The sequence below is a fragment of the Ovis canadensis genome, chromosome 8 (genome assembly GCF_042477335.2).
Source record: "Ovis canadensis isolate MfBH-ARS-UI-01 breed Bighorn chromosome 8, ARS-UI_OviCan_v2, whole genome shotgun sequence".
NCBI lineage: Eukaryota > Metazoa > Chordata > Mammalia > Artiodactyla > Bovidae > Ovis > Ovis canadensis.
The window spans coordinates 68,506,420-68,534,128 of record NC_091252.1 but is presented as its reverse complement, the minus strand read 5'-3'; the positions used below and the strand labels follow the sequence as shown (position 1 = coordinate 68,534,128).

The 27,709-nt window shown below is 38.1% G+C and overlaps 1 protein-coding gene across 1 annotated transcript in view; it reads left to right on the top strand.

The window, feature by feature from the left end:
• MOXD1 (monooxygenase DBH like 1) overlaps positions 1–27,447 on the top strand; it is a 95,225-nt gene extending 67,778 nt beyond the window's left edge. Inside the window, exons 5-12 of the mRNA XM_069599263.1 lie at positions 2,964–3,143; positions 3,428–3,530; positions 4,908–5,074; positions 6,135–6,326; positions 7,828–7,887; positions 12,208–12,350; positions 25,138–25,306; positions 25,789–27,447. Of these exons, the coding sequence (XP_069455364.1) occupies positions 2,964–3,143; positions 3,428–3,530; positions 4,908–5,074; positions 6,135–6,326; positions 7,828–7,887; positions 12,208–12,350; positions 25,138–25,306; positions 25,789–25,956 (1,182 nt within the window). The 3' untranslated portion in view covers positions 25,957–27,447. The remainder of the gene's footprint in view (positions 1–2,963; positions 3,144–3,427; positions 3,531–4,907; positions 5,075–6,134; positions 6,327–7,827; positions 7,888–12,207; positions 12,351–25,137; positions 25,307–25,788) is intronic.
• The last annotated feature ends 262 nt before the right edge of the window (positions 27,448–27,709 follow it).

The window sequence follows — 27,709 nt, the reverse complement described above, 5'->3', positions numbered from 1 at the left end:
TTGATAGTACAGCCTAGAAAATGAGGATTTCCTAGGAAAAATACACCCACAAAGCAACAAGGAAACTTACTGCATGCAAACCCACATACTGTTCACTGGGAAACATAAGAAGCCTTGGAAGAGGCAAAGTCCTTAGAAAAAAGATGTTTTGTTTTTGTTTCCTGTTGTGAGATTGAGAGACAAAGAAAGAGAAGTGCCTGAGAACAATATGTAAGGATAACTACTGAATAAAGTGTTGAAATGTTGGTCACTCAGTTGTGTCCAACTCTTTGTGACCCCTTGGTCTGTGGCTCGCCAGGCTTTTCTGTCCATGGGATTCCCCAGGCAAGAATACTGGAGTGGGTTGCCATTTCCTTCTCCAGGGGATTTTCCTAACCCAGCGATCAAACCCGGGTCTCCCAAATTGCAGACAGACACTTTACCATCTGAGCCACCATGGAAGCCCCTAGGCACACAGCAAAATCCTCACACGTGCCTGAATATTTAACTAAAGACATACTGGCAGTTCCCTGTCCCCCTTGGAGTACTGATGCACCCAAATGAGTATCAGCTCAGTTCAGTTCAGTCGCTCAGTCGTGTCTAACTCTTTGCGACCCCATGAATCGCAGCACTCCAGGTCTCCCTGTCCATCACCAACTCCCAGAGTTCACTCAAAACCCATGTCCATCGAGTCAGTGATGCCATCCAGCCATCTCATCCTCTATTGTCCCCTTCTCCTTCTGCCCCCACTCCCTCCCAGCATCAGGGTCTTTTCCAATGAGCCAGCTCTTCGCATGAGGTGGCCAAAAAAGCGCCTTCCCTGGTGGCTCAGTGGTAAAGAATCTGCCTGCCAAATTCAGGAGCTGCTGGAGACATGGGTTTGATCATTGGGTTGGGAAGAAGACCTGGAAGAGGAAATGACAACTCTCCCCAGCATTCTTGCCTGGAGAATCCCAAGGACAGAGGAGCCTGGCGGGCTACAGTCTATGGGGTCGCAAAGACTCAGACACGACTGAGCACACGCACGCGCGCGCACACACACACACACACATCAAATTTGACATGGAAACTATAATCTCAGAAAATCCTGGGCTGCCCTTCTGTGTAATTGTTATACATTATCCAACCATGTTTGAATAGTAACTGTCATTTTTAAGCAAAATAGGAAATAGTTTCTGTCTTCAGGGTATACAGTCCTCTAGAGATGAGTGCAAACACAGCCATGTGCAAGGTCATTTTCTGTGAATGTGGTGTTAAAAATGTACTTGTGGGTTAGGCATAGCAGGGCTCACTATTCCACACAAAACAAAAGCTGGATTTAAAAATTCAGACCCCCTGGCTGCCCATTCAGATTTCTACCTAATGCCTACTGCTTCTCTCTTTGGCTGCCTTGACCTTTCCTATTAAAAAAAGTAAGAATGAACGAAAAACTATATAGAAAATCAAAATGGCAAGACTTAGGAGGAAGTAGCTGGAAACACTTCATCTTTTTATGCCCATCTAAAGCAAGGTTTTTAAATGAATTGTTGGCATTTGAGTAGTTAGGGCTAAAAGCACAAGCATGGACGAGCTCTAAGAAAGCAAACTCTTGAAAACACAAAGGATCACTTTGTCAGATTAATAAAAGGCTCTAAGAACCCTGTAACTAGTGGCCACCTCTATAGTCCAGCTAAGCTAAGTACAGGATTTGTCTACCTTCTCTGGCAGTAAGGCTTTTTGAGATGTTAGGATGTGCTTAGCTCATTCTGGTTTCCTGGACAGTGTTCTGAAGGGAACTCACAGATGGGACGGTCAAATGGACATAGTCACCTTAATCATGCTTTCAGGACCGACATCACCACTCATTCTATTTTCACAGTTTCCAGTTTCCTTCTAATTTGAATCACTACACAGTGATTCAGTACAGCACACCACTACAATGACTTTTTCTCTCCTAAATTCTAATGGTAAAATTCTTATTAGAATTTGATTTTAATCACTAAAATAAAAGTGTCCTTTATTGAGCCTTCCTTTGTGCCTAGTACTATGCTCTGCACCATATAGAAGATAGATAGGAAGAAAGGTATTACTACCCCAGTGCATGTGTGCTAAGTTGCTTCAGTTGCATCTGACTCTTTGCGACCCTATGGACTGTACCCCGGCCAGGCTTCTCTGTCCATGGGATTCTCCAGGCAAGAATACTGGAGTGGGTTGCCATGCCCTCCTCCAGGAGATCTTCCCAACTCAGGGATCGAACCCACGTCTCTTAAGTCTCCTGCATTGGCAGGCAGGTTCTTTACCACTTGCGCCACCTGGGAAGCCCCAATACCTCCAGTAGGGATGGGCAAAGATAACATTTTAAGGGAGATTGAAGGAGTTTATGCCTGTGTGAATTTTTTTTTTTTCCTCTGTGAGAGGGAGACAAAGAGAGATAGAGACAGAAAGATGGAGAGATAGAGAGTGCCAGGCAAAGTAAAGCCTGGAAGAGAGCAAGCAGGTTTTGAAACAGCTGCTACACAGAATGTTAAGGGAAACAACGAGTTTAAAAAGCAAACAACACAGTAGTAAAGTCCTTCCTAGGTAGTAAAGAATCCAAGTGCGGTGGAGGAGATGTGGGTTCGATCCCTAGGTCAGGAAGATTCCTGGAGAAGGAAATGACAAGTATTCTTGCCTGGAAAATCCCATGGACAAAGGAACCTGGAGGGTTACAGTTCATGGAGTCACAAAAGAGTTGGATATGACTCAGTGACTTAACAACGACAGCAATGATTCTTAGAGAAGCGAATGGTTAGTGCATCTTTTCTCTTGCCATTGTGCTTGCCATCATCATCATCATCACAGTCATCGTCTCCAGAACAAATTATGCTCCAGCCACACAAGTTACACAATGGAGAAAACTATTCCTTTGAAAATCCGATGACCATTTATGCTAGTTTCATGCCTCTCGGAGGGTGTTGAAGGGTGTTTATTTGATTGCGTCGTCCCTCTCACCTGTGCTTGTTTAGGTTGAGCCCGTGATTCAGAAAGGCCACGAGAGTCTGGTCCATCACATCCTGCTCTATCAGTGCAGCAGCAACTTCAGTGACAGTGTCCTGGATGACGGGCACGAGTGTTACCACCCTAACATGCCCGATGCTTTCCTCACCTGTGAGACCGTCATTTTCGCCTGGGCCATTGGTGGAGAGGTGGGACCACTCATTACTGAGATGTAACAAAGTTAATTGATCCCTTTTCCCCCTATGATTCTAACACTTCTAAGTAAAACTCTATGCACTCGTTTTGATATGAGGGTGGGTTATTTTTGTTTCCACAGGAAATCATTCTTTCCTTAAGCCATTTTATTTGATCAACTATAGATTAATACAGTTGTAGAATGTTGAGATATCATTGAGAATGTTTGGGTTTTGAATGGAGTAGAGCTCTGAGGGACTTTCATAGAACACTGTGTCATGGAATTTTGCTCTTTTAGGGTTTCTCCTATCCACCTCATGTTGGATTATCCCTTGGCACTCCGTTAGATCCTCATTATGTGCTCCTGGAAGTCCATTATGACAATCCAACATATAAGGAAGGTGAGTATTTTTTTATACATTCTACCTATGATTTTTAAAAGTTTTATAACTTTTCCCTTTATTTTAACAGTTAGACTTCAAATAAAATAGCATTTAATGTTGTAAAAAAAATTAACCTATACATTTGTCATCCAAATTGGGATACCTTTTAGAGTAGAAAAGGCCACTATAAACAGTTTCACTGGGACAGCAGTCACTGGCCAGCAATGAGCTAGGCAAATGGGCACATGTAGTCACTAATCTTAAAAAGCCATTTGGACATTACTTACCAGAAAGTAGAAAAACAGACTTTTCCCTTTATGGTGTGACTTAGTCTGAAATACATGGTGCTTATGAAACATTTTCTTTCTAAAAGCACACATGAAAAATTACGATTCATCACACTAGAAAATATCAAGCATCTTGCTGTGTTGACACTGCAGTTGACACTGGTGTAATATGATGTTGAAATGAAGAGGGGCAAGTATTTACACCTGAATTTACTATGTAATATCCCAACGCCAAAAACTTAAAGGATTCAATATGAAATTATCAATAGAAGAAACTCAAGGTTATGATTTTACACTGATCTGTGCAATTTTTCATCAAATACTGAGCACCAAGGATATGCTGGATCTGTGCTTAATGACATAACGTCCCCACCTTCAAGGATATTATAGTGTAGTGGGAAAGGCAAACAGTAAAATAATCATAACAATTAATACAAAATTATTTATATGCTAATTGATCCAACAGGTCACAGGTAGGTAAGTCACTGTTGCAGAAAGAAGTCAATTAGTTTCCAAGTGGAATGGATTTATGAAGTGTTTGGGGCCCATACTCTCCCTCCTTATGATAACTGTGTCACAGCAAGAGATGTATCTTATCTTTCCTCCCCACCATGCCTGTTGTTATGTTGTTCACATCATAGATTCTTAATAATTGTTTGTTGATTATATGACTATGAATTATTAAAAGACTCGTGATCAACTATAAAGAAAGTTAATTATTAATATTTTTCTCTATCATCACATGGTTTCTAGACCAAGTGGTCTTCACCTCTATGTAAATGTTACTGAGCTTCACCTCAAAACAGTATCAAATAATACTTCTGTTGAGTTACTATATATTCTAATGAATGACTTAGAATTTATATTTCTGTCTTCATGCTAGATGATTGTGGAATATATTATTAGATAATACAAACATGTCTCCCATGGTATGCTGTATGTTTTCTTTGTGAATCTGAATGTTGCCTTTCATTAATCTTTGCTTGTATTCCTTTCCCTTGTAAGAGTTTAAGGAAAATCAGTAAACCTATTCCAGCTGAATATGGAAAACTTTTTTAAGTACTCAAGCTCACTTTTAATTTTTCTTGTCTAAATGCTCTTGTTCCAGGCTTGATAGATAATTCTGGATTGAGATTATTTTATACGGCAGATATAAGGAAATACGATGCTGGGGTTATTGAGGCTGGCCTCTGGGTAAGCCTCTTTCACACCATCCCTCCAGGCCTGCCTGACTTCCGGTCTGAGGGTCACTGCACCCTGGAATGCCTGGAAGAGGTATGGTGTATCTGGGTCTGTGAGCTGCTCTTCCTAGATTAATCTATGCTTGTAGAAACTATGTTTGGAAAATTCCAAGTTTATTACTAATCTTTTTCTTGTTGTCATGCTATAAAATGATTGTTTACAATTTTAGCGAGACCTTTATTGCTTTTTAAAATCCTGAAGGCTGCAGGAGTAGAATTTTGGTGTTTTCCTTCCTTTTCCTTTCTTTGTTTGTTTCATATTGGACAGTTCATTTTATCTTTTATGGTTCAACCTTTCATAGTCCCCTTTTGCTTTCTCAACTTTATTTTTTATTCATATTTGTTTTTTCCATGATTTATTTTCATTTTTTCTCATTTTCTCTGATTTATAGCTACTGACCCTTCTTTAACCAAATAGCAAAAATAACTAATATAAAATACATATTGGATAAGAGAAAACTATATATAAGTATTTTATAATGGCTGCTTCATTCATAGTTCTTTTTTTCTTGAATGAAAGTATTTCAACATGGATCATATTCTTTATAAATTATAGGATATTGTGGTTGTAGACAGTATGGAAGACTGGTAGAATGGAAAGGTTATGCTCTTCTGAATTATTTAGACCATTTAGACCATGAATTAAATTGCCATGACATCATTCTCTAGCTGTAGGACTGTGAGCAATTCATTTAATTTAATTCTCCCAGTTCAATTTTCTTATCTGGAAAAGTGGGAGTAGATTCTCCCTTTAAGAGTTTCACTTTTCAAGCTACCAAAATACTGGATTCTTTTTGCCAGAAGCTATAACTGTTTGCTCACCTCCTAAAAGAAGAAAAAAAAAAAGATAATATGTAGAAGTGATCAGTTGGTCCTCAGCAAGCATTAGTTCCTCTTCTTTCCTCACAGCCAGTACTGCTTCACAAAGATAGGAATAAGTCAGGAAAAATCTGAATTATAAATGTCTGGCTGGTCATGTGTTGGCTTAAATTGTGTTAGCTCTTCTTCTCAGTTGTCCCTCCAAGTCTGTTTTAAGGTGAACTGTCTGCGCTTGTTTGGAGACCTAATCAGGTCTTCCCCTGTATCTCCCGTAGGCTTTGGAAGCTGAAAAGCCAAGTGGCATCCATGTTTTTGCTGTTCTGCTCCACGCTCACCTGGCAGGCAGAGGCATCAGGCTGCGTCATTTTCGCAAAGGGGAGGAAATGAGATTACTCGCTTATGATGACGATTTTGACTTCAATTTCCAGGAGTTTCAGTACCTAAAAGAAGAACAGATCATCTTACCAGTATGGATGTGTTTATTCTTTATCACTGAATGTCATCAAAATCCTGAGACATATACCTGCCAGGAATTAGCCAGGTTTCTCCTGGTGTAATGAATCGCTCGTCCTATCCATAGCTTCAAAGCTGCCCACTATGGCTGTTGCATAACCCTCACGGAATGTGTTTGATCTGTTTTCCAACACTGAAACTTGTTTTCTTACTATTCCCAGGGGCAACTCAAGTTGTTGATTTCAAAGGAAATAAAACTTAGGTTTTGTGCTCTAAGCACTAGACTCCCCAGTTAGTAATCCCTTGGCTTGCAGTTCTGGTAATGGTAAGATCAGAAGTTTTGAAAGTTTCATTTCAATAAAAGTGAATATAAGATCATTTTTTCTTTTGACTAAGGTATTAGGACATAGCTAATTATATTACTGTGTGTAATCCGGCTGGCAACCATACTTGAGGTTCTGATGAAACAACACAGAAAGGAATCTTATGCCTTCCAATGATAAACAATTTAAAAATTTTATGATGCTTCATTTTGTCAAATTTTTTATTTTGACATTGAACTCAGTAGTTATACAAGTTCCTACCCTAGTTTTCCTCTTAAAAGTCAGATATTTATACTCTTTATGAAATGAGAGTAATAGCAATATCTTTTCTACATGCAGTAATTCCCTGGTATACCCTGAGAGGAGAAAGATGAAGTTTGAGTGATCTCAAGGTTCTTAAGGACTACACTCCATTTTATGGTGTTGTCTGGTGTTGGGGCTCTCTAACCAGCTTATTTTGGGGGTTGTCTCAGTGTCCCTCAACTGATATGTCATGAGAGGATGTAAGTGTTGAAATGTTGATTCCTCCCTCTGAATATCCAGGCATCGAGGACAAATCTGAGGGCCATTACCCAGAGCTTGCTGCTTCTGGTCTGTGAATAGCCTGTCCACTTACCTGACTGGGAGCCATAAAAAATTAGTTTCTCTCTGTGCAGTACTGTTCAAAAGGTTGAAAAGTATTGGAAAAAATAAGTTACTAGTAATTTGCCTCACAAGTCTGTTTTACGAAAATAAATACCTGATTAAGGACCTTTAAAGTAAATAAGGTAAATAAGAAGATAATCACAGTAACTAGTATCTGTGGCCAACACTTAAGAAGTGTTTAATCTGTACTAAGAACTAAATGTGTGTTCTGTCATTTAATTTCCTCACAACAGCTGTGTGAGATAAGTGCTATTTTTATCATTATTTTTTAGATGAACAAATTGTGCCCAGATGATTCATTTCCTTACCTAAGGTCATGCAGCTAGAACATTGTGGAGTCTGGCCTGAACAAAGAGAGCCTTATTTGTTTGTTTGCTTGCTTATTATGCTAGCAAACCTAGAATTTAATAGATCAAAAGTCTACTCTTGAGTCAAATTACTTAATGCATGCATTCATATAGCAGATTAAACTGTTGGCCTACAGATGTGTTAGATAAATAAAACAGCATGAAACTCCAATCTGAAAGCTTCCACTTTTATGTTTTAGGGAGATAATCTAATTACTGAGTGTCGCTACAACACAAAAGATAGAGCCCGGATGACTTGGGTAAGAAGAATTTTCTTATTAAAATTTATTTGTGGAGGGGGAGGCATAAACTTTGATTTTAGAACAGAAAAAAATAAAAAGCATTCCTATTTGGAAGCAAAATTCCTGACTGTCTTGAACATGAAACATTGTAAAAGTGAAGTCAGAGCTGTTTTAAGATTTTATCAGATTAACTAATGATATTATGGTAATATTTGCAGTGCAGTTTATTGACTCTTTCATGAAAAGCTATCCTTAATCTTTTAGTTTTTCGTCACCAAATAGCAGTAATAAAAGACCTGTGGTTACTAATGACCATGCACATGAGTCTGGACTTAGATGAATCAAAACTTCAAAAAGAAACGAATTCCATGACCTTAGGGCTTCTGACCCAGAGAGAAATCCAGTTCCAGCAGATTTACTGGGGAGTTCTGCCAAACATTCAAGAAATAAATCTCTCATGTCTTCCTCAATCTCTTCCAGGGAACACACAAGGGGGAAACACTTTCTACCAACTCATTTTATGAAGTTAGCATAATCTTAGTACTGAAACTGACATGGGCAGTACAGGAAAGGTCAACAACACTCACCAGATGGAAGTCACTTTGCCAATGTACTGACAAACCAAATCTCTCATTATATAAAAATGTAAGTTAGGACTGATTTGGGTATAACTAAGTAATGTAAAATTGGTTTGAATTAGAAAATACATTAATGCCATTATACATTAAGAGATTGAAGGAAAAAGACATGATTAGAAAAAAAAGCACTCATTAAATTTGTCAGTCATGGGGGGTAAAAAAGGACATTTATCAAACTATAAGAATAAGAGAGAATTTCCTTAACCAGCTAAAGATTAGCTGTGAAAAATCTGTAGAAAATATCAAGCTAAATGAAATGCTAGAAGTATTTCTTTAAAATCAAGAAGAAAACAAGGATATTTATTATCACTGGTTTTATTCACTATTATAGTAGAAAAGAAATAAAATGAAATATAAAGATCAGAAAGGAAGAAGCAAAGAAGTAAAATATTATTCACAGATATTGTCATTTTCCACATCAAAAACCTCCCTCAAATTGATATATCTAAAGTTAATTATATTTTAGTATGCAGTAAACTATCTCAAGAAAATGTAATTTAAGACTATAAATTCTATAGAAATAAAATAACAATAGATGTGTTTGATCTCTGTGAAGAAAATTATTAGTTTTTAAAACATTAAAGATCATCTGAGAGATTGAGAGACTATGTTCATGGATAGAAGGCTCAGGGTAAAAAAAACCACAAAGATAATCCTTCTTTATAAATTGGTTTATAAATTTGATATAATTCATAAAGATTTTATTGTTTGGGGTTTTGCTGTCTAACCAAGAAATCTTCCCTTAGCCAAAGGTTTTCTCCTATTTTAAAAAAAATTTTCTAAAAATTTTGCAGCTTTTTTTACATGGAGCAAGTTAATTATAAAATCAACATAGAAGAGCAAAGGGTTAATAATTGGCAAGACACTACTAAAAGAATAAGATGAGAAATAGATTACTAGGTATGAAAACTTACTTCCAAGATATGGTGATTAATAGTGTGGTTTGAGTCCAGAGTTAGAACAGTGGAATGGAATAGAGATTCTGGAAACAGACCTACAAACCCCCTGTATGGAAACTTGGTTTAGGATAGAAATTGGCATTCAGGTAACTGAGAGAGGATGGACTTTTCACTAAAGAATTGTTGGTACAATTGCCAGGTGGCAAAAATAAAATTACATCTTTATCTACCACAATTCACACATAAAAATAATTTCCAGGTAAATTAAATATTAAAACATGAAGAATAAAATTTTAAAAACCTTAGAAGAAATAAATATATATAAATAAACGTATATTATATATATAACTTTATGACTTTGGAGTAGGTAGGAACTTCTTAAAATGTGAAAAGTACAAATTAGAAGATTGATGAGTTTGTCTACTTTAACATTTTTGGTCACTTAAAAAACACTATTAGGTGAAAAGATAAGTTTTAAACTGAAAAAAAAATTGCAATACATACAGCATTAGTATCCAACATTTAAAATAAATTCTATAGATCCATAAGACAAGCATAAGAAAAACATACAATAGAAAAAGAGCAAAGTGTGTCCTTCACTGGACGTTGCTGTTGATGTCAGGGAATGATTCACTTAAAGTCATACTCTCTTCAGTGGGGCAGCCAGCAACCAATTACTGGTTGATGTGAGAATACAAAAACTTGATTCCCTTCCTACAATTTGATGTAATTCTGAGTAACCATCCAAGCTCAAAGGTAGATTAAATATATTTGCTGAGATGTCAGTTGCAGCCTCATCTGTAGATCAGCTTCTCCTTTTACCCAACCCTTTATCAAGTGCAAGGCATGATGTTTTGCAATTTGTAAAATCGTTGCATATTAGCCACTATACTACATTAATGTATAGCTATGAACACTTCTTGGAGAAGGAAATAGCAACCCACTCCAGTAGTCTTGCCTGGAAAATCCCATGGATGGAGAAGCGTGGTGGGCTATAGCCCATGGGGTCACAAAGAGTCAGACACGACTGAGCGACTTCACTTTACTTCTTTTACTTTTTATGAACACTACTACTATGTGTTTCATCTTCACTTTTGAAGGATAGAGGATTTGCCGAATACAGAGTTCTTGAATAATTTCTTTTTTCTGGAGCACTTGAATATGTAATTCCAATATCTTTTTGTTACTTCCATCATTTATGATAAAATGTCAGTTGTCCATTGTATTATTGTTCCCTGTATGCAATATATTATTTTGCTTTGCCGCTTTCAAGATTTTCTTTTTGTCTTTGGCTTTCAGCAATATGACTATAAGGTATGACTTGCTTCATAATTGTCTTTGGCATTTGTTGAACTTCTTGGGTCTGTAAGTTAATGTTTTTCACTAAATTTGGGAAGATTCTCACCATTTTTTCAAATAGTTTTTCCTACCCTTTTTGCCTCTTCCTTCTCATTCAGGGCCTTCGGTTGCATGAAGTGAAAGTGAAAGTCGCTCAGTCATGTCCCACTCTTTGTGACCCATGGACCATACAGTCCATGGAATTCTCCAGGCCAGAATACTGGAGTGGGTAGCCTTTCCCTTCTCCAGGGGATCTTCCCAACCCAAGGATCGAACCCAGGTCTCCCGCATTGCAGGCGGATTCTTTACCATCTGAGCCACAAAGGAAGCCCAAGAATACTGGTTAGGGTTAGGGTTAGGGTTAGGGTTAGGGTTAGGGTTAGGAGTGGGTAGCCTATCCCTTCTCCAGCATATCTTACCATCCCAGAAATCAAACCAGGGTTTCCTGCCTTGCAGGTGGAGTCTTTACCAACCGAGCTATCAGGGAAGCCCATTTTGGTTGCATACATGGAATATTTAATATTGTCTTCCAGCTCTCTTGGGTTGTTTTTTTAACTTACTTTAGTCTTTCTCTCTTTGTTTTTTGAGTTGGGAGATTCCTAGAGATCAATCTTCAAGTTCATTGCTTCCTTCCTCTGCCATCTAAAGTTGATGTTGAGCTCATCCTGTGAACTTTTAATTTAGTTTATAGTATCTTTCAAATCTAGACTTTCTATTTGGTTCTTTTTTTGTGTGTTTACCTTTCTCTGATGTTATTCCTTATTTGTTCACTCATTTTTAGCTTATTTATCTTTAATTGAACATCTTTCTTTAGCTCTTTTGACATGTGTATGTCTGTTTTTAAGTCTTTGCTAAATCCAGCATCTATATCCTTCACAATAAATTTCTACTTCTGAATACAGGTCACAGTTTCCTGTTTCTTTTCATGTTTAATAACTTTTGGTTGAAAATTGGACATTGTAGATAATATATGGTAAGCAACTCCAGATTCTGTTCTTTGGAGGATCTTTGATCTTTTTTTAATTAGTCCACTATTGACATTTAGATTCAAAGTGTGTAATCTGTTTCCCCTGTTGTATGCAGATGCTGATATTTATGACAACAAGATTATGGAAAATTCAGTGCAATCAGGCAAAGATTCCAGCACACTGACTGATTGATATCATGTTGCTAAACATCCTCAGAAACGTTCACTATAGTGAGAAGTTTACACCATATAAACAGAACTTTGAGGAGATTATTAGGTTATTTAAGAAAGATAACTTTTAAAGAGTTGGACATAATTAATTTTAAACGTGCTACTCTCTTTTTGAAAACCAAATTGTCACGTAGGTGATTATTTTTCAGCTTTAAGATGGGTTACATTTCAATATTGGAAGAAACTGTGTAACATTTGTGGTTTGTGTGCTTTCAGTATCAGAGTTGGTGGAACATATACTTTTCTAAAATCTCTCCATTTTCAGGGAGGATTAAGCACCAGAAATGAAATGTGTCTCTCATACCTTCTTTATTACCCAAGAATCAATCTTACTCGATGTGCAAGTATCCCAGACATCATGGAGCAACTTCAGTTCATTGGTGTTAAGGAGATCTACAGGCCAGTCACGTAAGTAGTAAATGGATTTCATGATAGGGGTAACTGCTGCTGCTGCTGCTAAGTCGCTTCAGTCGTGTCCGGCTCCACGTGACCCCATAGACGGCAGCCCACCAGGCTCCCCCATCCCTGGGATTCTCCAGGCAAGAACACTGGAGTGGGTTGCCATTTCCTTCTCCAATGCATGAAAGTGAAAAGTGAAAGGGAAGTCATTCAGTCGTGTCCGACTCTTAGCGACCCCATGGACTGCAGCCCACCAGGCTCCTCCATCCCTGGGATTTTCCAGGCAAGAATACCGGAGTGGGGTGCCACAGCCTTCTCCGGATAGGGGTAAGGGTGAGCTTTATTTTCACTTTGGATTCATCATGTTATGGGATTCCTTTATGTGCTGTTCTATTTGATTATTTTCAGCTGAGGCGTCCAGGTGACCATCTTGTTTGCTGTGTCCAAGGTCTTTCCGACTACTCTTAGGTTCACTTGTTTTCTAGGAAGACCTGAAGGATTCAGCATGTAATTATATTCATGGCTAACACATATTATAGTGAAAGACTATAAAAAATGAACCAAAGGAAAAAGTACATGAGGCAAAATCTGCAGGAAACCAGGTACAAGTTTCCAAGGCAAGCTTTCAAGAAACGCCTCCCAGTGGAGTCTCACAGAATGTGCTTAATTCCACCAGCAGCAAATTATGACAACACCGATGAAGTGTTGTCAACTGGAGAAGTTCATTAGAGACTCAGAATTCAGAGTTTTTATTGGAGCTAGTCACACAGGTGCTTTCTGCTTGGCAAATACCAAAATTCCAGACTCCCAGAAGGAAAGCAAGTATTCAACGTAAGCAGCATCGTTTGTACAGACAGTCTAGGTCTGGTAAATTACGCTTATCACTTAGAGAAAGTTTTACGTTAATAGAGAAAATTGTTTGCTATTGAAGTTCCCTGATGCCAGCCAAAGGTCAGCCTTGCAAGCAGGATGTCAGTCTCAGGCTTGCTGTATTAATTCTTTCTGCACAGTTGTGTATGATAGGAATGACTTACGGTGAAATAATAAACAAGATAAATACTATTCTTGCTCCCTTGAGATTGTATATTAGAGAGGGTAAGAAGTAATAAGCAAATATACATGTAACATTTCAGATATTGAAAGATGTTATGAAAATAATTGAGACAATGAAGGAAGTGTGTTGTTGTTTTCAGCTGGGTGGTGAGAGCTTATCTAGGGAGCTGTCTTAGTCCCTTCTGTTTTAACTACCACAGACAGGGTAGCTTATAAACAATAGAAATTTGTCTCTCACTGTTCTGGAGGTTGAGAAGTCCAAGATCAAGGTTCTGGCAGATTCAGTGCCTGCTGAGGACCCAGACAGCCATCTTCTCACAGTGATCTCCCTTGGCAGAAAGCTCAGGGGAGCTTTCTCAAGCTGCTTCTATAAGGACACTAATCCCATTTATGAGGACAGACTGTTCCAAAAGCCCCACCTCCTAATAACATCACCTTGGGTGTTAGCATTTCAACATGTGAGTTTGTGGGGTGGGGCGGGGACACAGACATTCAGTCTATATCAGAAGGTGATGTTTGAACAGAGACCTAAGTGTTGAGGAGCCAGTCATGGAAAGATCTGCATGTATCTCTGCAGAGAGAATGAGGCCAGCATGTTCAAAGAACAGCAAGAAGGTGAGTTTGGCTGAAGCAGAGGGAGATATGGTGGGCAATAAGTGGGAGGTATAAGAGCAAGTGGGACCAGACAGTGTAGGACTTTATAGGCAACATAAGGACTTTGGGTTTTAAATGCAAAGAGAAGCTATTATAGGGTATGATTCATGTGTGCTAGTTGTTTGGTCGTGTCCAACTCTTTGCAAACCTCATGGACTGTAGCCCACCAGGCTTTTCTATCCATGGAATTTTCCAGACAAGAGTACTGGAGTGGGTTGCCATTTCCTACTCCAGGGAATCTCCCCAACCCAGCGACTGAACCTGAATCTCTTTTGTCTCTTACATTGGCAGGCAGATTCTTTACCTTTGTACCACCTGGGAAGCCTTCTTATAGGATCAGTTCAGCTGCTTAGTTGTGTCCAACTCTTTGCGAACCCATGCACTGCAGTACACCAGGCTTCCCTGTTCATCACCAACTCCTGGAGCTTGCTCAAACTCATGTCCATCAAGTCATTGATGCCATCCAACCATGTCATCCTCTGTCGTCCCCTTCTCCTCCTGCCTTCAAACTTTCCCAGCATCAGGGTCTTTTCCAATGAGTCAGTTCTTTGCATCAAGTGGCCAAAGTATCGGAACTTCAGCTTCAGTCCTTCCAATGAACATTCAGGACTGATTTCCTTTTGTATTGACTGGTTTGATCTCTTTTCAGTGCAAGGGACTTTCAAGAGTCCTATTATAGGAAATAGGTATTCAGAATGTTAATTTAGCCACTATGTTGAGAAAAGACTCTAGGAGGGCAAGAGTAGAAATAATATAATCAACCAGGAGATTTGTGATTGTCTAGTTGAAAGGTGAGGGTGACTTAGACCAGGATGGTGCCAGTAAAATCGGTGAGAAATGGTTCCAATCAGATTACCTTTTGAAGGTAGCCCTCACTGGACTTGTTGATTAACTACATCTCTGGGAGATGGTGAAGGAAAGAGAAGAGGAAAGGAAAAATAATCATGTCCTAATGGTGCAGGGAAACATGTTTGAAAAAGAAATTGAGAATTATTATTAAGTTTGATATAGAAAAAAAAGGATTTTATCCATTCTTAGCAGTACTACGAAGAAGAATTAGGATGGCTGGTAGAAAGTTTGAAGTGTAGATTTTATTTTTATAGAAGGAAGAATTTTCTAATGATTAGGATTTTTTAAAATTAATCAGTCAATTACAAAAGGACTGATGTAATTAGGCAAAAGTGACACATAGATTTTTGAGGGGGCGTATTTAAGGAAAGATTAAATAAACACTTAATGAGGATGTGGTAAAGACATAGATCTGAAGGAGAATCTAATTATGGCCTACTTTTTGTTCCAAAATTTTATAGGGATTATAAATTAGAAACTGCAACACTCTTCTTTTTAAATTAAACCCACTATTCATAGATATGTTCTACTGAGTTCCTATTCAGTCAACCCAATGACCACCACATCAGAGGTCTGTATCTGCTAAAATACAAATAACAAAATGCTGGTATAAATTAGGTTGTAGCTTCTGAAGTATTTTCACATATGTAATTTCAGTTAATTTGTTTTCACACAGTTTTATTAGGTAGAGCAGTATTTGCAGTCCTCGTTCAGAGAAGGAAAAATGGAAACTGAAGATTAAGAATCTGTTCAACTTCATAGATTACATAATCAATGGGGGAGGTGGGATTTGTATTGTCGTTGCTATATACGTGCCTTTTTGTTCACAGTAACTACATTACAAACAAGTAAAATGTCAATAAAAATCACAACGACACATAAAATGTCACTCTAGAAGCACTAGGATATAGTCTTGTTTTTAAAATATCAAGATTGTATGTTTCTTGCATGGATGTTTAGTCACTTCAGTCACGTCCTACTCTTTGGTACCCTACGGACCATAGGCCACCAAGCTCATTTGTCTATTGGATTTTCCAGGCAATAATACTGGAGTGGGGAGCCATTTATTTCTCCAAGGAATCTTTGGGACCCAGGGATCGAACCCAGGTCTCCTGCATTGCAGGCATTCTTTACCATCTGAGCCACCAGGAAAGCCCATATTGCTTCTTACTAAGACTTAAACGGGCTTCCCTGACGGCTCTGACTGTTCAGGAGTCTGGCTGCAATGTGGGAGACCTGGGTTCGATCCCTGGGTTGGGAAAATCCCCTGGAGGAGGGCGTGGCAACCCACTTCAGTATTCTTGCCTGGACAATCCCATGGACAGAGGAGCTTGGCAGGCTGCAGTCTATGGGGTTGCAAAGAGTCGGACATGATTGAGGACAGCACAGCAAGACCTAAATAGCTTTGTTTTTTTCCCTTTAGAATATTTTTAATGTATTGACTAGAAACTTCCTAATCAAGAGAACACTGGAGGGAATGTTAGATGAACATTCAAAGCTGTGTATTTACAAGATAAACAAACTGCATGCTATGATCCAGTTATTTTCTTTTCTGCTCAACTTGTATGAAGCCTCTGAAAATGCTTACCTCCTGTGTCCCAACAAGCTTTGTCAGTGTCCACTAGTTTGAGCTCCTCCAGGAAATACTGAAGTTGGGATTTTCGTCACTTAGGGAGAATTGCTTCACAGAACAAGACTAGTTTTGAGATGTCATTGCCCACATAAAACATTTAACTACATGTTTAAATATATTTATTCTATAAAAATATGAATGAAAAAGAACCTCTGTTATAAGTACATGTTTGGACTTTAAATCAGACTTTTAAGTTTAGTTCATCATCAGTTCAGTTCAGTTCATTCGCTCAGTCATGTCCGACTCTTTGCGACCCCATGAATCGCAGCACACCAGGCCTCCCTGTTCATCACCAACTCCTGGAGTTCACCCAAACTTATGTCCATTGAGTCGGTGATGCCATTCAGCCATCTCATCCTCTGTCGTCCCCTTCTTCTCCTGCCCCCAATCCCTCCCAGCATCAGGGTCTTTTCCAATGAGTCAACTCTTCGCATGAAGTGGCCACAGTATTGGAGTTTCAGTTTCAGCATCAGTCCTTCAAATGAACACCCAGGACTGATCTCCTTTAGGATGGACTGGTTGGATCTCCTTGCAGTCCAAGGGACTCTCAAGAGTCTTCTCCAACACCACAGTTCAAAAGCATCAATTCTTCAGTGCTCAGCTTTCTTCACAGTCCAACTTTCACATCCATACATGACCACTGGAAAAACCATAGCCTTGACTAGACGGACGTTTGTTGGGAAAGTAATGTCTCTGCTTTTGAATATGCTATCTAGGTTGGGCATAGCTTTCCTTCCAAGGAGTAAGTGTCTTTTAATTTCATGGCTGCAATCACCATCTGCAGTGATTTTGAAGCCCCCCCGAATAAAGTCTGACACTGTTTCCACTATTTCCCCATCTATTTCCCATGAAGTGATGGGACCAGATGCTATGATCTTAGTTTTCTGAATGTTGAGATTTAAGCCAAATTTTTCGCTCTCCTCTTTCACTTTCATCACACTGACATAAATATTATTAAAGGCCAAACCAACAAGGTACTGGGAAAAAGATAGAGAAAGGGTTTTGGGTGCTTTTTTTTGTTTTGCTTATGAAAATATTGCTAATTTGGTTTTAGGATACAGTATTAAACAGGAATATCATATAACATATAACCTAGAATCTTCTAGTGTTGCTTTTAATGTAAGGACTATATAGGTGCCCCATTTTATTTTAAAGATTCTGTAGCAATTCTAGGATTAGAGGATACATTGGGAGAAAAATAGAGACACGTACATCCTGTCTCAAAATTTGTGTGTTGTGGAGGGTGCAGTTTTCCTCTGCCTTCTACAGATCTGGCAAGGCTTAAGGAAAAACAAAACCTCCCAAAGATCAGATAACAGAATAGATAATGAGTTTAGATAAATTTGTATCCCCTGCTAGACGATACATCAACACTCTCCATGTGGTTCCAGTGAGGTTTATGTGATGGAAAGTTCCTGCTTCATTTGTTCTCTTTCTTAAAAAAAATCAGGAGAGGTGTTTTTTCTATTCTCTTCAGGAAAAAAAAAAATCACTTTATGTTGATAAGGTGTTAAAATCACATAGGCTTATTATAGAGCATTTAGGTAATGCATAAAAAAGTTTTAAAAAAGAGGACACAAACTATCACTCAAATTCTGTTAGAAATAAATAACACTGACATTAATTGAATGTCATTGGAGACATCTTTCTGTATAGGTATTGATGCAAAGATGAATAGATCAGGGTTGTGAAAGTCTCTCAGTCGTGTCCAACTCTTTGCAACCCCAGGGAATTCTCCAGGCCAGAATACTGGAGTGGGTAGCTGTTCCCTTCTCCAGGGGATCTTCCCAACCCAAGGATCTAACCCACATCTCCTGAATTGCAGGTGAATTCTTTACCAGCTGAACCACCAGGGAAACCCAGATCAGTGTTAGAAAGATTATAATTTGTTTACTGCTTTAAACAAAAATATTAAAGTTTAATTTTGTTTAAATTTATCAGAAGACAATTAAAATTGAATAATCATTGAATAAATAAACATTGTTGTTGTTTTTAATGACAAGAAATAATATTGTATAAAGGAGGTCTCAGATGCTGAGAAAATAGGTCATAAAAGATATTAGCATTTTTTTAAACACTGTATTTTAGTTTAGATCATAAAAATGAGAACATTCACACTTTCACATTTTCTCCCAACCTCCCTTTTTGTGCCTCCAAATATTTATTATTTATATTAGAATTTTCGTATTCTCAAGATTTTTAATTTTTTGCCTTTAATTCTGAACCATAATTTCCACAATATTTATTGCAGCTTTTATAGATTCCATGATAATCCCTAATCTTCATATGATTTCTGCATTTCTAGGGGCTTCCCTGGTGGCTCAGATGATAAAGCGTCTTCCTGCAATGCAGGAGACCCGGGTTCAATCCCCGGTTTGGGAAGATCCTCTGGAGAAGGAAATGGCAACCCACTCCAGTATTCTTGCCTGGACAACCTCATGGATGGAGCCTGGTAGGCTACAGTCCGGGGGGTCGCAAGGAGTTGGACACGACTGAGCGACTTCACTTCATACTTCATTAGGTGCTTTAATTTGACTCTTCAGTATTTTGTCCTCAGTTACTTAATCAAGAAGGGCTTCCACATGCTTTAGTCCTTCATGTTTGAAAATTATATTTGTGCAACATTTGGTTAGATATAGTGCTTGGGAATCATATTCCCCCCTCCCCCCACCTTCGGAGATGTCTTTGGATAAATGGGCTCATTCTTCCTCTACCTGTAGAATTTGTAAGTTCAGTTGAACATATTTCAGTGTTGAGTATATGAATCAAAATTTTTGGAAATACAAAGTGTTTTACATATTTACACATATAAATATTTACATATTTTCTGGAAATATATGTATTCACTTCCTTTTTTTTCATTACAAGGAAATTTTCATATGTCTGCAAACTTTTTTTCTAATCTATTTGGGATTTTTCCTCAAGAGTTTCCCTATAATTTTTCACAAGTGCTCTTCTGCCTCTTGCTTTCTTTTTTTTCTTTTAAAAAAACATACTTGGTGCTAAATTTGTTTTGTCTAAAATTTATTTCCTTTGGTCCATCTCCTTTTTCATCTCATTCTGTTGTTTTATTATCCTGTATTTGAGCTCTTGTTTAATCGCATTCATGTTCTTATTAAATAAACATAGCATGAAACACTTGTGGAAACTCTCTCCATAATTGCTTTATATCATCTTCTAGAATAGATTTTTTGTCTCTCCCTCTCTCTCTCTCTCTTTTGTCTTCACTGGATATTGAATTAGTTGAAATGTGATACTATTTCCTTTCACCCTAAGTTTCATGGTTGTTTGGCCATTCTTTCTTTTTGCTGAGCCAGTACTGTTTAAAACTTCTCTTTGGTAAGCATAGGTGAGGTTTTGACTACTTTCTAAGCAAATCTGAGAGTAGTTTGCTTTCTCTCCACACCACAGTTTGAGGTTTGGGTGAGATATATGTGTGTGTGTGTGTGTGTGTGTGTGTGTGTGTGTGTTTTGGAGGGGTGATGTATTTTATGTGGGTTTCCCTTGTGGGTCAGCTGGTAAAGAGTCCGCCTGCAATGCGGGAGACCTGGGTTCCATCCCTGGGTTGGGAAGATGCCCTGGAGAAGGAAAAGGCTACCCACTCCAGTATTCTGGCCTGGAGAAGTCCATGGACTATATAGGCTAAAGGATTGCAAAGAGTCAGACATGACTGAGCAACTTTCACTTGTCCACTTGTTCATGTTTTATGTAGTTTCTCTTCTGTATTTTGAGGGTAAACGGCTGTGAGTGCAGAGGTGTGACTCTGTTCTCTATATCACAATACAGGGGTTATTCCTTCCTCAGATTTTATTAAAAATCTATTAGAGGATGTTTTCTAACTGGTTGGAGCTGACTGCCTTTCAGTAGAGGGATGTCCCAGGCCTTATTATATTAGTCTGCCAAATCTGTTACAGCTCACAAACCTCTGCTTCTGTCAGGGAGATTCAACTGTGCTCGATCCTTCCCAACTTCATTTACTCAGAGAGCGTGGAGAGGGTTAGGAGTTGTGCCTCATTAAGTCAGATTTCCTGGTTTCCTTCTTTGACATGATTGGGAAAGTATAGGTTGTATCTTTTTTGTCTGTTTGTTGATAGGTTTTTATTTCTTGTTTGTTATTTATTTATTTAAGTCAAATTGCTTGAGATAGCGCTTACATCCAATTAAATGCCCCTTTGTTAAGTATGGGCTTCCCAGGTGGCTCAGAGGTAAAGAACTCACCTGCCATCACAGGAGATGCAGGAGACGTGGGTTCAATCCCGGGGTCGGAAAGATCTTCTAGAGGAGGAAGTGGAAGCCCACTCCAGTATGCTTGCCTGGGAAATCCCATGGACAGAGGAGCCTGGCGGGATACAGTTCCTAGAGTCACAAAGGAGTCGGACAAGACTGAGCAACTGAGCCCGCACGTGTGCTAAGTATGCTGTTAGGAAGTTCTCTCCGCTGTGTTTCCTGTTTAACCACATCACGGATGGCATTTTCATCACCACGGAGACTTCTATCACACCTCCGGAGACACCCACCTCCACACAAAGCCCCAGGAAAGCACGAACCTGCTTTATGTCACTATTAGTTTGATCTTTTCTAGATTTTATGCACATAGGATCATATGGTATATAGTCTTTTGTGCCTGGCTTCTTTAACTGAGAATGTCTTTGAGATTTGTCTGTACTGAAAGTAATCTGTACATATATATATGTGTGTACACGTGTGTATCACCAATCCATTCCTTTTTATTGCTGAGTAGTATTCCCCAGTGTGTATATACCTAAAATTTCATTTATCTGTTCATCAGTTGAAAAACATTTGGATTGTTTCAGTTTGTGGCAATTATGAGGCAAGCTGCTATACACATTATTGTATTCATCTTTGTATGGACACGTTTTCAATTTCTGCTTTAATACCTAGGGGTGGAATCCTTGGATTGTACACTGAGTCTGTGTTTACCGCACTGAGACTCTCAAATGTTCTCCCAAATAACGTTCCTTGCTACATTCTCACTGGTAATCTGTAAGATTTCCCACTGTTTAACAATCTTACCAGTGTTCTCTGTATTTTCTGCATTTTGAATTTCATCTATTTTAATGTGTATGCAGTGGTATCTTACTGTAGTTTTATATTCCATTTCCCCTGTGGCAAATGATATTGAGCCTCTTTTCACATGCTGATTAGTCATTTATATATGTTCCTTTTTAACTGTTCAAATTCTTGTCCATTTAACTGAGTTATTTTTTTTTATTATTGAGTTGTAAGAGTTCTTTATAATTTTAAAGAGTTCTTTATACTTTAGATACAAATTCTTTGTCAGGTGTATGTTGTAAATAATTTTTTTCTGGTCTATGGCTTGATTTTAATTTTTTAGCTGTATTTTTCTGAAGTCCATTTTATTATTTTTGGTTTGTTTTGTGCTTTTGATATCCCGTGTAAGAAACTGTTGCCTGCCCAAGATTGTGAAGATTTTCTCTCTTTTTCTTTTTCCCTAAAAGCTTTATAGTTTTAGCATTAGGTTGAAGATCCATTTTGAATAATTTTCTGTTTGTTGAATTTTCTGAGGTTCATGTATTTCATATAGACATCAAGTTGTACAAGAACTGTTTGATGAAAAAAGCTACTTTTTTCCTATATAATTACTCTGAATTGTTGCAAATTATTTCACCATATATTGACAATTTCTGGACTCTGAGTTCTGTTCATTGTGGTACATGTTTAGCTTTACTATAATACCACACAATTACTATTATAGTTTTATATTAAATCTTGAAATGAATGTGTAAATCCCCAAACTTTGCCATTTTTTTTCTTTTTCCAAAGTTATTTTGGATAGTCTAAGTTTATTTCATTTCTGTACATTTTTAAATCAACTAGCCAATTAAATCATGCTTATAAAGAAAAATCACTGGTTTCCCTGGTGGTTCAGACGGTAAAGCATCTGTCTACAGTGCGGGAGAACTGGGTTCCAGCCCTGGGTTGGGAAGATCCTCTGGAGAAGGAAGTGGCAATCCACTTCAGTATTATTGCCTGGAAAATCCCATGGACAGAGGAGCTTGGTAGGCTACAGTCTGTGGGGTCGCAAAGAGTCGGACACAACTGAGCGACCTCACTTTCATTTTATAAAGAAAAATTACTCATCAGCATTAAATCCTTTATTTTTTTCAACTAAAGTGATATATAAGTAATACCCTTCAATTTATATGTGGATCTGGGTAGTTATTTAGACACTGCCCAGATGTGCAGAATTGTAATGGTTTTACTTTCTAGAACATTCCTAAATTTCTAATAACTAAGTCCCAGTCCCAATGAGAGCAGAACTTGAACATTATCTGTTCAAGTTATAGCCCTGGTGGGCTACAGGCCATGGGGCCGCAAAGAGACAGACAAGACTGAAGTGACTCAACACACACGCGTTCACTCTTGCTGCTGCTGCTGCTACTAAGTCACTTTTGCTAGCAAACTGCAGAAAACTTAGGGAGTTAGCAGAGATTCCAGTGCCCTCTTGTGGTAGTTTAGGAGATTACAGGCTGATGATCTACCCCAACCCCCCCACCCCTGCACCCCCAGCATTTTCCTGGTTATAAAGATTTTTCCTTTTTTCAAGACAAATACCTTATCTCCTTGAAAAGTAAATTTGCTTTTTAATATTTGATTTAAAGTTACTTTATATTTAATGAAACTTAGCTACTTTGGGGAGGCTGTAGTTGCTTCAGTTGTGTCTGACTCTTTGTGACCCCATGAACTGTAGCCCACCAGGCTCCTCTGTCCATGGAATCTCCCAGACAAGAATGCTGGAGTAGGTTGTCATTTCCTTCTCCAGGGAATCTTTCTGATTCAGGGATGGAGCTCACATCTCCTGCATTGGCAGGCAAGTTCTTTACCACTTGGACCTAGCTTTTAGTATATTTTAAATAACATGGTATGTAAATATAATGGGCCTCTTTCAAGTTAAATTTTCACTTTATACAAGTTTTTACATGTACAAATTTTATTGTGTACTAATTCTGGATTGTACCTCTATAAGTCTCCGCAGAGTATTTAATTTACAGTGCTATCGACTTTAGGTCATTGCTAGATCTGTTTGCTGCAGTGTGATGGCGCTTGCTCATTTTTTATGGTATTTTAAAGTCTCTGTGCAAAACAGTGCATTTAAAACTCAACAAAGATATATTGACTTTAATTAAAGAAAAAAGGTTAGGAATAAAGAATATAAAGATCCTTGTATATAACCTATTGTATTATTCATTATTTCACATTAAAGTACAGAGGAAATGTTTTCATTTTAAACATAAAAAATTTATCTTCATAACTCTAAAAGATTATAATAAAGAATGTTTAATTTAATTAAAAAGATAATATTAAACGTGCCTGATTAGGTTATGTGTATAAGAGAGAGAGCTGATACTACATAATTAAATGAAGAAATTATGAAGATCAAGTATTAAAAATGTAGATTCCTCAGCTGGAGGTTAATTCGTTGCTAATTATTAAAATTGCTAGAACTTCCTCTTGGGGTGTTAAGGGAGCCGAACACCTACCAGTTACTCATGATAATCTCTTGGATGGTCCATGGAACAGAACATGCAAATTTTTGAACTACACTTTTCCTTTTTTGAGAATCAATAATATAAAATTTATATTTCTTGGACATTTAACATATATTTTTCTTCAGCAGCAAGTAAAAGCAGAGTGTATCATCTTTAAAATATTTTTTTCTCTAAAATTTAAAAACACTGGTTCAATTTTTTAAAAAGTAAGTTGCCACTTAGGCAAGCAAAAACAGGACAACCAGCAGTGGTCAGGCTTTTCAACAGTGGGGAACTGAAATTTCCATTGTTGTTCAGTATATCTTTTGATATTCTGTACATTTCTTCATTACACCATTAGCATTGTAGTCTTCAGAACTGAACGCTTATCAGTTATATTGTTAACCAAAGCCAAAACAGTTATGTGAGGAATTGTGGGACTCCAGGGAAGCTTTCTAAGTCAAAACTATTTGTCTAAAAGTAACACTCATCTGCTACTAAACTGAGAAATTTTCTTTTTAAAAAAGACTTATTCTTTTATATGTGTTTCTTCTAGTAACTGCTCAAGAGTTCATTAGTACTTTCAATTAAGTTATCTATGTGTGTGTAAAAATGAACTAGTATGAAGTCTGTTTTAGAATACAGTAAGTCCCCTACATACAAATGCATTTCCTTCTGAGAGAGTATTCATAAGTCCAATTTGTTAAGTCCAGCGAAGTTAGCCTAGGTACCCAGCTAACATAATTGTCTATATAGTATTGTACTGTAATAGGTTTATAATACTTTTCACACAAAAATGTGCAGATAAAAAACAAACATAGAGTTTGGGAACGCATGTAAGAATTAAAGATTTTAAAATTATATAAAAAAAGAAAAAACAAACATAGAAAGTAAAGAAAGCATTTTTAATCTTACAGTACCATACTTTGAAAAGTGCAGGAGTACAGTACAACAGCTGGCATACAGGGGTCTGTTTGCATCTTTTTGCATCTTTAAAAGCTCATATGTAGGGGACTTATGGTATTGAAAAGTAATGGAAACACCAAATGCTTTTGTTCTGAATATAACTCATTCTGGTTATTTATTTTATATTCAGGACCTGGCCTTTCATTATCAAAAGCCCTAAGCAGTATAAAAACCTTTCTTTCATGGATGCAATGAACAAGTTTAAATGGACTAAAAAGGAAGGTCTTGCCTTCAATAAGCTTGTCCTTAGCCTCCCGGTCAACGTGAGATGTTCCAAGACAGACAACGCAGAGTGGTCGGTAAGTCCCACTTTGTTTTAATCTTCAGGGAAAACAGATCCTGCATCTTACCTGAATCCACAACAGATAACATGAAAGGAACAGACAGATATCCATAAATTCAGTTGTCTTTTGATAAGTCTGAGAATTTTTCAGTGATTACATAGATGCCCCAAAACTCCTGATTCCACTTCCTTCAAAGAAGGACGTTTATTCTAAAACTAAAGTTGGGACAAAAAAGGAATAAGGTGGGATGAAAGCTTCAGAAAGAAACTCAACAGAGCATGTTTTATATCTCTTCTTTCCCAAAGGTGTGTCTGACCCTTTCTCCACCTTCCTGGGAATCCCTAGGATTCTGACTGCCTGATGGACAACTTCAGCATCCGTTCCTTCTCTCCCACCCTTTTCCCCCCTGCAGAAGCACAGGGGCTGAGCAAGCTTGGCCGCAGTCCTGCTCTTCAATCACACACTCAGTGGCTTTGTTTCTGCTCTTTCGTTTTCAGATTCAAGGCATGACAGCATTACCTCCAGATATAGAAAGACCGTATCAAGCAGAGCCCTTGGTGTGCGGAGCTTCTTCCACTTCCCTGCGTGGAAATGTCTGTCTTGAGCTGCTCCTGAGCTTCGTGGTCCTGGGCAGCACGCTCAGCACCAGGAGCTTCTGCCCGTAATTCTGTCCTGCTCGGTGACCATGGCTTTCCGTGATCTGAGCCTGACATTTCACGTGCAGGTTAAGGACATTATGAGGTGTGAAGGATGAGGGTGAAGACCTTGGAGACTTCTTTCACAGGTTCCCTTCCTCCTGTCCCCTCTTCCTTCCCAGGCTTCCTGAGAGATGTCCGTCAGGTTCTCATCTTTTCCTCAGAAATATCTGGTAAAATGTATGAATCGTTCAGTAAAGCAAAATTGACCTTACATAACCTCTTAAAAAAATTGGACAAAGTCAAGTGGAAGTAAAAGACTTCTTTATCTCCTGTATTTCATTTTATTGAAATACTTGTTGCTATGTTACTTTTTAAAATTATTGATTTGATTTCTATATTCCTCTTTTTAAATGTTTTTATCTTAAAGGTGTAAATGGAAGTACTCTCCACTCCAGAGTTCTTCCTCTTCACTGCTCTTTGGGGTGATTTCCGCAATGGAACAGTGGTTCCTCCTATGTTCTTGTAATATCTGGTTCTGTCCTTTTCTGTGAATTACTCATGGGCCCCTGACCTCAATGCTTTCTGATGGTGTCTAGTCGGCTCATTCACCTGAATCTGAGTCCCAAACTACCCTGAACGCATCTTTTTTTCCCCCTTCCTTGCTCAGCACTGGCCAAGTGAGTTTTTTCCTTGAGCTTGTCACTATCCAGAAAGAAAGAAGCTATAGAAAACACAGCCACGGTACATCACTGATTGTAGGCTGAGGAGAAAATGTAGCTGGCTGCAAACTCAATGCTGTGAGGGGTCTTTTGTGAATGTCCAGGACAAAGGCCAGAGGGTGTGACCCAGCTGAGGAGGATGTGAGGTCCTCTCTGACCATGTTGGGTATCACACGTGTTGCATACTGGCTCAATTTGAGTCACAGTTGCTATTGTAGATTTATTTTTATATTAGTTAAGAAACTAACTTTCCAAAATCAAATTGTCACCAATCTTGTCCCCTTTTTTGTTCTTTTGGTATAGATCAGCCAAATCTTGTCTTGTGTCTTTTGCTCATTGTCTTAAGCTAAGTTTGTTTGGATCATATTAATAAACTAAATGAAATTAATTTTTTGTGTGATATCTTGTATACTCCTTGAGAGAAGCAAGTGGTTCAGTACTGCCAGATTTGCCAGTCACATCAATTAAGAACGTTGTGTTTTTCCATTTCATTTTTAAGCCTTTTCTCCCCAGCAAACAATGTCTTAAACACAAACCAGGCATGCATGTGTGTTTAGCTGTGCAGTATGTGTGACTCTTTGCACCCTATGGACTTAGCCTGTCAGGCTTCTTTGTCCATGGGATTTTCTAGGCAAGAATACTGGAGTGGGTTGCTATTTCCTCCAGCGGATCTTCCCTATGCAGGGATCAAACCCATGTCTCCTGCATTGCAGGTAGGATCTTTACCACTGAGCCACCTGGGAAGTCCCAACACAGTCTTCATTGTTTTTTAAATAAATATTGTCTTTTGGAGTTTTTCCTTCTTGATTCTTTGAATTTGTCCACTTAATGGAATGTTTGTAACACTTATGAGGAGTATTTTACTGTTAAGTTTAATCCTTTTTCATAAGTGCTATATATCAGATTCTACGATTTTCCATCCAAATATTTATATAATATGACCATCCCAAACACTCTGTATTTGAAATATCATGTTTATTTTTAGTTCAGAATTTCTGAATCTGAGATATCAAAGAAAAATGATTTCCTTTGGAAATTGTGTAATATTATATTTGTTTTCA